Consider the following 12,638-nt stretch of genomic DNA (forward strand, 5'->3'; position numbering starts at 1 on the left):
GAAGGTCGGCGGTTCGAATCCCCGTAACGGGGTGAGCTCCCGTTGCTCGGTCCCAGCTCCTGCCAACCTAGCAGTTCGAAAGCACGCCAGTGCAAGTAGATAAATAGGTACCGCTCCGGCAGGAAGGTAAACGGCGTTTCCATGCGATGCTCTGGTTCGCCAGAAGCGGCTTAGTCATGCTGGCCACATGACCCGGAAGCTGTACACTGGCTCCCTCGGCCAATAAAGCGAGATGAGTGCCGCAACTCCAGAGTCGGCCACGACTGTACCTAATGGTCGGGGGTCCCTTTACCTTTAGGTTGGGAAAAGGAGTTCTAGAAAGCCAAACATTTCAACCGAGAGTGATGGAGCCCGGGCAATCCATGAAAGGCTGGATTCTCTGATCTGTGCATAAGCAAGTTGATCAGTTTTCACTGGGAGGGTGTGATTTAGTCATGCCGCCAAGGTGAATATGGCTTAGAATAACATCTGAATCAATGGCTGCTAGTCACAATTGCTATATTCTACCTCCATTGTCGGAGGTAGTGTGCCTCTGAATCCCACTTGCCAGAAATCAAAAAGTGGGGAGAGTTCCTGTTGAACTCAGGTCCCGTTTGAAGGCTTTCCTTGGCCCACATTATCAGGTCTTTCTTATGTTCTTAATATTCAATCACCCTCAATGCAAACACACAGCAGTCTCAGAGGAGACTGTATTGCCACATCCCAGCATGAAACCTTGTTGAATACTTCCTCTTATTTTGCAGAACGTAATCAACAGTTTTCACTTCAATTTATTCTCAATTTGCTAATCACCGGGAGTCACTGAAGGACGTTGAAGGCTTGTCCTCCCGGTCAATCGATAAGCGACCCAGCTTGTGTCTTCAAGAGCATCACTCACCCACTTCCAAGTGCATCTTTGCATAAGGCCTAGAAACTTGCTCGTCTTTTAAACTCCTTTGCAGACGAATTCCAAGCCTAGTATTCAAGCTCAGTAACCCTCTTTCCTGCCACCTCTTGTTGAAGCACCCTTAACAAACTACAATTTTCTGATTTGCCTCAGGTGGCAAAATGTCGTGAACCAGCCCTGGGCTGCAGTCAGGGCACTTCTGGTTCTTAAGACCAATTGAGGAAGATGATTCATAACAAGGGCTAACAGTCTCGAGGATCCCTTCTCAGGGCCTTCAGCTAACCCTCTTTTGTCTTCCAAATGCATGGAAGGAATGGTTGATAAAAATTATTAGCGGAGAGGGCCAAGTTAACGTGTTTAAGAGAAAAAATCATTGTTGATATTTATTAAGGATTAGAAACTTCAAATGGACCTTTTACGTGAAAGAGAAGATGAACTTGTGAGACTGAAAAAAGATTGGCTTATAGAAAATAGAATAGTTAATGTGTGGACACAATTTTTAGCTGACAGACAGAGAACCGGATGCCTTTTTATCCTTTCCCCTTTTTTCTTTTCTTTTCTTTCTCTTTCCCCCTTTCTTTTCCTTTTTCCTTTTGCCCTCTCTTTGTTCCTGCTCCTTTTTAGATTAGATTTTTAAAGTATTTGTTTTATTTTAGTGTAGTATTTAAAAAAAATACTTTGTATTGGGTATTGTATTGATAAGTACAGTTGTACCTTGGTTGTCGAATGGAATCCATTCCAGAAGTCCGTTCGACTTCTGAAAATGTTCGATAACCAAGGTGGTGCTTCCGATTGACTGCAGGAGCTTCCTGCACACAATTGGAAGCCGCGGAAGCCGTGCCGGATGTTCGGGTTCCAAAGAACGTTTGCAAACTGGAACACTCACTTTTGTGGCGTTCAGGAGCCAAAACATTCGATTCACAAGGCGTTTGGGATCCAAGGTACGACTGTATCAATAAAATAGGCCTGAAAATAATACAGTGGTACCTCAGGTTACAGACGCTTCAGGTTACAGACTCCACCATCCCAGAAATAGTACCTCGGGTTAAGAACTTTGCTTCAGGATAAGAACAGAAATCGCACGGCGGCAGCGGGAGGCCCCATTAGCTAAAGTGGTACCTCAGGTTAAGAACAGTTTCAGGTTAAGAACAGACCTCCAGAACAAATTAAGTTCTTAACCCAAGGTACCACTGTAATTTTAAAAACCTCATGGTGGACTGGGACCAGAAAGAGAGACTTTTCAGTGTCCATTACCAGATTCTGGAATTCTGGCCCTTGCCCCTTCCTTGATGATCTTCCATCATGGTGTAAGACCTTTCTTCTAGGGAGGCCTTCTGTGATTAGTAATTTCAGTGACAGGTTTTTACTGTCACTATTATACGATATATGATATACGATATCTTTATTGTCATTGTCCCATGCAGAACAATGAAATTGAAAAACTACATAAAACTACATAAAACTACTACAAGACTACATAAAACTACATAAAACTTCATAAAAACTACATAAAACATTCAAAACCCCCTAAAAACTCTGAAACTCCATTTTAAAATACACTATACTATAGAAACCCCTTATGCTGCGTTTAGACCCAGAATTGCATTTGCGTAGAAACTATTTCTCAGGCGGCTAGTCCTGGCCTTTATAACCCTATACCTTCTCCCAGAAGGCAAAAGCTGAAAGAGATCATTTCCGGGGTGCGTACTATCCTGCGCTATCTCTGCCACTTTCTTATGGCACCTGGCAGCATAGATTTGATCTAAGGTGGGAAAAGTGCACCCAATTATTCTCTCTGCAGTCTTTACAACCCTGGATAGCATTGTTTTTTCCCTGGCCGTGCAGCTCCCAAACCACACACACAGACCATAAGTTAATACGCTCTCCACAGTGCAATGGTAAAATGCCATCAACAGGTCCTTTGAGAGATTGTTTTTCCAGAGGATTCTCAGAAAATATAACCTCTGCTGTGCTGTCTTATGACCTTACATATAATGATTATCTAAAGTGTATGTGTGTGTTGGCTGTCAGGGATTGAACCTGGGACCTTGTGCATACAAGGCAAATGCTCCACCACTGAGCTATGGCCCATCCCTCGCAACCAGGTACTCACTGTCCCCCTTTTGCAATTCGTCTTTCTGTTTCTCCAGATCGTCAATGTAGTTGACCACGCTGTCCTTGTAGAACCTCTCTGCCAGGTCTCCTGGGGTGTCCCCATGGTCATTTCTGGCTTTCAAGGCATGGAGGAGTGTGGGCATCTTGCTCACCAGGAACTTGAAGCAATGCAAGTGACCCTCCATTGCCGCCAGGTGAACTATTAGGAAGATTGTTTTGACTGTTAATATACTTCACACAAAAGTACTTCTTTTGTACTGCTTTTCTAAGCAGCGAGGCTTCTCAAGGTGCTTTACAAGTTAAAAACCCGCAGATTTTTTTAAAAATGCAGTCAACTAAATAGCAACGTTAAACGTTCTCTTTCAACACAAACAAATAAAAAAAACCCCACCTCTGTGACAGTTAAAACTACAATTAGCACTGTTACTCAATGGAAAGTAGAGTGAGGAACATATTGGTGCAGAGTTCTGCAGATTAGATGCAAAAATGCATTTAACCTTATGTGTAGTTTGTCCCACACACCAGCAAACTAACAATATTCAAACAGAAAATTTCTTCTCCAGCACCTGGATACAATTTATGGGATTTTTCCCAGTGGCAGCAATAACATCCACCTATAAATTGAATGGGGTGTTAGGGGAAGGATAGTACCCTGGTGGGGGGACACATCATGCTCCTTCTGGGGTAGTTTGTCCACCTTTGGTCCCCACCCTGCACTCAGATCTCACCTGTGGCCCCTAGATGCTATCAGCATGCGACAATAACCACACCCCAGGAAACGGCTCTGACTGGCCGGTTAAACCAGGTGAGGGTAGCCGATGGGTCTCAAACACTCGGGGAGTTAGGGGGTTCCCCTGCATGCAAAGATAGGCTCTGGTGGGTTGAGTTTACAAGACCAATAGTAGGTTCAACGGTTATGAAGCCAGTTTCTGCACAAGCAGAAATGAGGGGCAAGTGAGGCTCATCAACCTGGGAAGGGAGTCCATCTAGGAGAAGGAAAACTGATCCTAAACCTCTGCTGCCTTGTGGGGTGGGGTATCTTCAGGAAAGAAAAGGCTAAGGATCAAACCCTGCACAAATCCGGAGCCAAGTCCCTAAGACGGTTGGTTAGTGTCAGTGCTTGTAAAAAGCAAAAAAAGGTTCTGACCTGCCTTTGTTGCCTCAGCCTGGTCCTCGGACCCTTGTCAGCATAAAAGAGTCCACGAGAAAAGTATCCTTGCAGAGTACGTTCTGCTTTTATTCTTAAAAGTCTTTCTGCAAAAGTGACTGACCAACTGCACACACATCAACACTACCAGCTTTCACTAAACAACCAACCAACCCCAAAACCAAACTAACATTTCTCACTCTATATATACAACCTGGTGCAGGCTGCTGACTCAGCTTTTTTAAGCATTAAAGAAACAGCAGCCAATTTTTAGCCTTGTATGCCTCCTTCCAGCATCTCCTGCATCCCAGCCGATGCCAAATATCTGGATCTGCTTTCCTTTGGACCACATCAGCAAGGCTGAAATGGGATTCTTGTCATCTGGGCAGCCCAGGAGCTCCCTACACACTGGCCAGGCTTGTTGCCCCGGGGAGATCACTTCAGTACTGCTAATGCAGCAGTTTGACTTCACCCCCAGAAGGGCACTCCATTGTCTCTTGAGACCGATGGATGCAAACAACAAGAAAATGAATTGTTGTGGGTTGTTGAGAAGAGAAGGAGAAATATTATCACCCAAATGGAATTCTGCTGCACAAGTGGAGGGGCAGCATTGGATATGACCCAAATTTTGCAAAAAGTACACATAGAAACATTGCACTTTCCACCATCACTGACCCAGGTTATTCTCGCTATCTGTCTTTCTGTAACAAAGAGATTCCCCTCTTATCATTATTCCCCCAGTCCATTACAATGATCATCTTTCCCGCCCCCCTTTCTGTACCTGGAAGATTTCCATTGTTGTCCACATCATCTAAAGTAGCTCCCCATCTAAGAAGAAGCTGGACACAGCCCAGCCGGCCGTGAAAAGCAGCCTTGTGAATCGGCTTCCAATCGTGCCTGTCAGAAATGTTGACGTCCTGGTTTCAAAGAGGAAAAGCAGATTTGTTAAATCTCCAGATTTTAAGTTGGGGAAGTGGATGTTGGTAGACCTCAAAGAACTGGGCACGGAAGATGCCACCATGCCCAGAAGTGGGAAATTTCAGCCTGACATCTAAGCCTCCGGAGGAAGGCCTGCCCCCAAAATGGGGGTCAGGCCACTGCAGACCCCAGACCATTGAGTTTCCCATAATCTTGTAGCAGAGTGGAGCTTGTTACAGCCCATTCCCCCATGAGGTCAGAACATGAGACCATAAAAGAGTCCTGCTAGATCAGACAAAAAGCCCCCTAAAAAAAGGCTTGCTAGGTGTGCCTAAAATTACTATGCAGGCCACTAGCCCTCTTCTCATATTGGCCAACCAAATGCCTTCAGGAAGTCCCAAAGCAAGACGTCCCAATTTCATACTGCAATGCCCCCCCACACACACCCAAAAAAGCGCTTTCTACAAGGCAGCAATCTTAAGTGGTACCCCAAAATGCACATTTTTGGACGCTGTGCTTGAAAAAGCACTTTTTTCCAAGGGGAAACCACAGCGTGAAATCGTGTGAGATCACGGCATCCAAAATGGCCGCCGTTCTCGTGCAAGAAAAAAATGGGAAGATGGCTTCTTGGAAGACTGTGTCCTGAATTTGGCCGTTTAGATGTTGGAGGGTATGTTATTATTAATCACAAAGGAGGGGCAGGATTTTCACCAGGGCTGCAAGTTAGGTAAAGCAGGCTTAACCCTTTCCTCCTCTTCACCTCCACCTTCCAAGGTCCCAGCAAAAATTTCCAGTAGCATCTTTTAGCCCCAAGACGAGATTATTTTCATTGGGACCACAGTAGTAGGCAGAACACTTAACTCTTTCCTCTCCTTGAGTGACAATCAGGTCTCCCGTTTGGTGGCTATTAAAATGTTTAAAACAACCATGGCATTTGACATGGCATGGTTAGCATCATGTTGACTTTGGCCCCCTGCCATAAAGACCAACGAGTGGCCTTTGGCCAGTCATGATCTCTCAGCCTAATCTACCTCACAGGGTTGTTTTGAAGATAACTTGGGGGAAAGGATTGACCTTTTCGGGTGCTTTGAGATCCATTTAGAGGAAGGGCAGGCTAGAAAGGTGATCAGTGAGTCAATGGAAATAGAAGCATGTCAATCCTCAGGAGAGGAGCAGGGAAAGGGCAAGACGAGCGTTTTTCTTACTACTCCGCTCCGCAGAATCGTTTGCAAAGTGTATGACTGCCCGTGGGTCGCTGCCAGATGGGCGGGAGTGCAGCCTCGGTCATCTTGAGTTCCAAGATCTACTCCATGAAGAAGAAGGGACTGTGAATACACAAAGCAAAGTTCCTAGTCCCAAATTTGATCCTGAAACACAAATTCCTTAACCTAAATTATAGCATGTAGTAGAGACACTTTGATGTTATACAGTAGTAACCAAAGAATACCCCTCTTGTGGGCTTCCCATAAGCATCCTATTGGCCACTCTGAGAACGAGTTGCTGGACTAGATGGGCCATTGGCCTGATCCAGCATAAATTAAAGGTAACGGGACCCCTGACCATTAGGTCCAGTCGTGGCCGACTCTGGGGTTGCGGTGCTCACCTCACTTTATTGGCTGAGGGAGCCGGCGTCCAGCTTCCGGGTCATGTGGCCAGCATGACTAAGCCACTTCTGGCGAACCAGAGCAGTGCACGGAAACGCCGTTTACCTTCCCGCCGGAGCGGTACCTATTTATCTACTTGCACTTTGACGTGCTTTCGAACTGCTAGGTTGGCAGGAGCAGGGACCGAGCAACGGGAGCTCACCCCTTCGCGGGGATTCGAACTGCTGACTAGAGCCTAGAGTCCTAGGCTCTGTAGTTTAACCCACAGCGCCACCCGCGTTCCTGCCTGATCCAGCATAGTGCTTCTTATTTTCTTATACTTTGTCCATTTTACAACGTAAGATAGCAAGATAGGTAGCTGTATATATATTTTTTCTTTTCTTTTTTTGATAATTAGTTTTCCAAATTCTGTTCTGTCGCACAGCCTTCCTCTGGGCCCTGACCTGCTCTCTTGGAGCACTAGCCTCCATGGAGTAGGCTCAGGTCGGGCCTGGGCTCAGCCACATGTCCTTGCCCTCCCGGTACTCTCCTAGTTCTTGTCCTCAGTGGCACGGCAAGGTCAGGGCTCCCCTCTTTTTTCTCCTTCCTCTTTCTCTCTCTTCCTTCTCCTCCTCTCCTCCTTCCCCCTGTGTCAGCTCCGGAGCACAGCTGGGCAGTCGGCTGGGTGGCTGGGTGCTCCCGCTCCTGGCTCGATTTGGATCACGGGGGGGGGGGCGCAGCAGTTGACGCGGCGGGCATCCCCGGTTCCCCCTCGGCAGTGGCAGCGGCAGCAGCAGTCTCAGCAGCCTGGAGCCAGCCTGGTAGCATAGTTGGCTCTGGCTGGTTTCAGGAGCTGCTCGCTGCCGTGGCATCCACCATTTTGCCTCGCCAGAAGTACCCATATGATGTGTCTTGTGCTGCTGAACCAATCACGCACCATTCATTCCCAACTAATAAATCTACAACACTTAAAATATAAATCCGGGGACATTAAATGAAATCTGGGGACATTCCGGGGACGGATTTTGTCCGGGGACAGATTTGTAAATCCGGGGACTGTCCCCGAGAAACGAGGATGTCTGGTAACCATAGGCTAGGGAGAGTACCAAGGGCCAGATAGACAGACTTGGGGGGGGCACATTTGGGCCTGAGATTCCCCACTCCCAATCGAATCCACTTACAAAGCCATCAAATCCAGTGGCCACCACCACATCCATGTGTGAATTGTGTGAAGCCATACTCTCTTTAATCTGCCTTGAATCTTCTGCTATCCATCGTCACAGCCTTATATTTTGAGAAAGGGAGATGCGTTTCTCTCTATCCACCCACCCAAGACCAAAATCCCAGAGCTTACAACAGTGGCAAACGAGAAGGGGTTTATAAACCCCGTTGTCTGAATCCAGCCTCGACCACGAGTGAACAAAGACGCTTACCTGCATACAGGCATCCTGACCTTTGATGGCAGCAAGGTGAGCCGCTGTCCAGCCTCGGCCTGTCACCGCCGTCTTATCAGCTCCATTCCAGAGCAGCCACTGAAAGCACTGCAAGGACAACAGATTTGCAACCCTTGTAAGGGATGCTGGGTATTGCAGCTTTGCAAAGGACTAAACTACAGTGCCCAGAATTCTTTGAGGGAAATAATGTGTTCTGAATGTGCCTTAAAGGGATGCGGGTGGTGCTGTGGTCTAAACCACTGAGCCTCTTGGGCTTGCCGATCAGAAGGTCGGCCATTCGAATCCCCGTGATGAAGTGAGCGCCCGTTGCTCTGTCTCAGCTCCTGCCAACCTAGCAGTTCGAAAGCACGCCAGTGCAAGACGATAAATAGGTACTGCTGCGGCAAATGGCGTTTCTATGCGCTCTGGTTTCCGTCACGGTGTCCTGTTGCACCAGAAACGGTTTAGTCATGCTGGCCACATGACCCAGAAAGCTGTCTGTGGACAAACGCCAGCTCCCTCAGCCTGAAAACAAGATGAGCGCTGCAACCCCATAGTCGTCTTTGACTGGACTTAACCGTCCAGGGGTCCTTGACCTTTTACCTTAAAGGCACAATGTGTACACAGACTCAGTCTTTACCCTGGCAAAGCCATAGGTCTCTTTGTTGTTTTCTCAGACATTTAGTAGGGTCAATAGAGACTGCATAATGATATCCCTTCTTCCCTTCACAGCAATCTGGGACAATCTCTTACCTCCAGGCTCCCAGAATGGGCCGCCCAATGCAAGGGTGTAAAATTGTAGACCGGATCCACTTCATTAATGCTGGTTCCACATTTCACCATCTCCTGAAGTTGTTCTACGTTGCCAGCTCTGACTGCATCATGAATGCTCCTGAACCTGGGCTTCTTCTTCGGAGCTTCTGGAGAAGAGCAACAGACCCCCTACTCACTTAGTAGCACAGTTGGGGGGTGGGGGAGAGACAGTAGAATGGGGCAAAATTCAGCGGCGGCCGTTGTCAAGCCATGACGAATGCCCAACTTTCCTTTGACTCACTCCTTCACCAGAATTCATGGAAGTGGTGGTGGTGACTGATATTGATATGGACACTGAGATCCAGCGGTGAGGGCCTTCTGGCGGTTCCCTTATTACAAGAAGCCAGGTTACAGGGAACCAGACAGAGGGCCTTCTCGGTGGTGGCACCTGCCCTGTGGAACGCCCTCCCATCAGATGTCAAGGAAATAAGCAGCTATCTTGTTTTTAAAAGAAATCTGAAGGCAGCCCTGTTTAGGGAAGTTTTTAATATATAATGCTGTACTGTTTTTAACACTTGATTGGGAGACGCCCAGAGTGGCTGGGGAAACTCAGCCAGATGGGCAAGGTATAAATACAGTGGTACCTCGGGTTACATACGCTTCAGGTTACAGACTCCGCTAACCCAGAAATATTACCTTGGGTTAAGAACTTTGCTTCAGGATGAGAACAGAAATAGTGCTCCGGTGGCGCGGCGGCAGTGGGAGGCCCCATTAGCTAAAGTGGTGCTTCAGGTTAAGAACTGATTCAGGTTAAGAACGGACCTCCGGAACGAATTAAGTACTTAACCTGAGGTACCACTGTAATAAATTTATTATTATTATTATTATTATTATTATTATTATTATTATTATTATTTTAAGTAGCAGTAGTAGTAGCAGTAGTCAGACCTACAACTAAGGATATAAAATCATAGCACCGTAGAGTTGGAAGGGACCCTGAAGGTTATCTATCCCAACCCCGTGCAATGCAGGAATCTCAACTAAAGCATCCATGGCAGACGACCATCCAACCTCTGGTTAAAAACCTACAAGGAAGGAGACTCCACAGCGGAGAGTCCATATCAGTGGTGTGGAATTGCAGTGAAGAGGAGAACAGTGTTTTTGTTGTTTCCTGGATTTCTTTCTTCTTTCTAATCCTAGGGAATTTAAAGGAAAGTGTATGCCCTACTGGGATACACTCTGTACATGCTCAAGGCACACATAGTTTCCTGCTGGAAGGCGCAGGTTCTGGAGATCCATTGGCACACTTTGTCCAATGGCACATTTTAAAAAAACACATTATTATTCACTCACATAACACACCCCATTTTATTTTGTTAATGAATTTTTTTGTTAATGAATTTTTAATTTTGTTAATGAATTTCTCCACTGCCCTTCAGCATCAAGGGGTTCTAGGGTCACTTAACAAAGACAATAAGAAAAGCAAGGAGTGGATCCAGGGTTTGCCCTTCTCAGCACTGAAATTAATGGACACGTCTAACTTCAATGGGCCTCCTCTGAGCAGGACGAACATTGTCTACAACCTACCGTAACGGAGCCAACAAAGCAGTAATTAATAGCAGGGTTTGTTTGTTTTAAAGGGAGCGGGGGGAGACATAACGAACCAATCGATCCACAGAGGGGGGAACGCACTCTGAATATGCTCAGAGGAGCTTGACAGGAGGAGGTGGAATTTTTTTCAGAAACAAAAAGGGGGTAGCCCTCTACAGAGTAGGAAAACAGGAGGTGGAGGAGGAGATATTTTGGGGTTGTTGCCCACCCACACCCCAAAATATAGGAAGACAAGGCAGGTCTCACCCGCTGGGGTACCCTCATCAGGCATGGTGCTTTGTTCAGGGGAGAGCCCCCCAGCCCTCAGTTATCTCAGTCTCCTTCTTCCTCCTCTTTCTGGCTCCTTTGCTGTTGCTGCTGCAGGAGCGTTGCCATGGAGACAGTGTACACTTCCTGCGATGCTCCCTCGGCCTGCTGCCTGGGCTCAGGGGAGCTGTGGGGGGGTTGAAGATGTGGGGAGCGAGAAAGGGAACCAGTTGGCACCAGTTAAGCCTCAGGCAAAGCAAAAGCATAGCTTTCTCTAGTCAAGGGACAGGAAGTCGATTTCCTCGCCTCAACCCCTACAGGGAAAAGCCAAAATGATCACAGGTGACTCACCTGTACGGGGCTTCTTTTCTCCATTAGTCCTTAGTACAAGCTCCGCAGGTGCATAGCTGTCAACCTTCCCTTTTTTGGGGGGAAATTCCCTTATTCCATTGCCGTTTCCCGCTGCTATTCCAGATTGTTAGATATCTCGTAGACTGTCCCCAGGACAAGTGAGGCTGCTGATCCCTTATTTTTTAGGCTGCTGATCCCTTATTTTCAAATCTGAAAGTTGACAGCTATGTGCAGGTGGGTTGCGGTTTTTTTGCACCTGTGCCAAAATTCAGGGGGCCCTCTGAAGTCGATTAGTTTTGCTTTGTTTCAGTCAGATAATTGTTCTTGCAAATGTTGTCAGCGTCATAAACACACACACACACACAACTCCTCCCCTATACTCTATCCGGACAAATAAGTGGCTTTATCACGGTTCAAAGACACCTTTCAGCCCAGGCCAAAACAAAACGTGTAGTTTTGCTTGCTCTCCTCCCACAGAATTGTTGTTTATATGATTTCCCCCCCCCCCATATTGTCTTTTTCTGCTTATTTTCATTACTTCATTCCCAACTCTGAGATTGAAAACGCTGTTAGTACTGCAAATAACACCCTGTTTTATTTATTCACATCCTCACCTTTCTCTCCCCCCACCCACCCATTTGATTTTCAAAATAAGCCTGTGAGAGTGAGTGCTCTGCCTAGGGTTCATGGCTGATTTGAACCCGGGTCTTGCCAGTCCTAGCCCAACACACTCTTAACTACTACACCCCACAAGACTGTGTCCTTTTTGGTGTCAGTTGATGGGAGACTTTGAAGGCTAACTCTACTGGGACAGTTTGGGGAGCTTCCCTTAAGTCCAATGCTTAAGTCATCTCTAAGACCTTCTTTGGTGTTGAGCTCTGTAGTCGGCACCCCAAACAAGTCCAGCTTTTGAAAATAAATAGGTTCCTAGTCCTTATTGCTGTGATGGGCACCTCCAACACACAAGAGTCGAGACTTGGTGAAAACATAAACCTGAGAGGGGGTTGCCAGTTGCCCAAGGCCAGTGGCAGAACCCCACTTGTAGCATCATAGAATTGTAGAGTTGGAAGGTCATCAGTTCAATCCCCTACAGTGCAGGAATCTTTTGCCCAGCGTAGGACTCAAACTCGCCACCCCAAGATTAAAAATCTCATGCTCTACTGAGCCTGCTTCTTCCCCATGTGTGCTAAGAATATAAAGTGGCATGCATGTATTCTCAACAACTTGGGTCCAAGAAACTTTAAGAGGAGCGCTGTTAGCGGTCTTACAGAGGCCCTACTCGCCTCAGCCGGAAGTCGGGCATTTAGTGTCGCTGGTCCATGCCGTTGGAACACTTCCAGCAGAGGTTCAGCTGCCGTCCTTTGCTTTTGACTTTCAGGCGCCCCTTGAAGACCTCTTTTATGCCAACAGGACTTTGCAGTTTAGCTGTTTTTCATTAACCAGTCACCTTAATGATCTGTAATTTTATTATTTTATTTTTATATACCACCCTGATGTTTTCACCATATAGCAGCATGAAAACACTTTTATATGTAAATAAAAGAAAACCAGGAACCAATTTTGGCTTTTACTACTGAAGCTTCTGAGCAAGGCGT

The 12,638-nt window shown here is 46.7% G+C and overlaps 1 protein-coding gene across 2 annotated transcripts in view; it reads right to left on the reverse strand.

Moving 5' to 3' along the window:
- ANKRD42 (ankyrin repeat domain 42) overlaps positions 1-10,839 on the reverse strand; it is a 22,358-nt gene extending 11,519 nt beyond the window's left edge. Inside the window, exons 1-6 of one of the 2 annotated variants that reach the window (XM_083609945.1) lie at positions 10,693-10,839; positions 8,836-9,002; positions 8,083-8,190; positions 6,272-6,391; positions 4,930-5,065; positions 3,000-3,200 (exon numbers count right to left, since the gene is read on the reverse strand). In XM_083609945.1, the coding sequence (XP_083466071.1) occupies positions 3,000-3,200; positions 4,930-5,065; positions 6,272-6,391; positions 8,083-8,190; positions 8,836-9,002; positions 10,693-10,717 (757 nt within the window). In that variant the 5' untranslated portion in view covers positions 10,718-10,839. The remainder of the gene's footprint in view (positions 1-2,999; positions 3,201-4,929; positions 5,066-6,271; positions 6,392-8,082; positions 8,191-8,835; positions 9,003-10,692) is intronic. The other variant, XM_083609946.1, reaches the window with a different exon arrangement.
- Positions 10,840-12,638: the final 1,799 nt, after the last annotated feature.

This window comes from Podarcis filfolensis (assembly GCF_964270895.1).
Source record: "Podarcis filfolensis genome assembly, chromosome: 4".
Lineage (NCBI taxonomy): Eukaryota > Metazoa > Chordata > Lepidosauria > Squamata > Lacertidae > Podarcis > Podarcis filfolensis.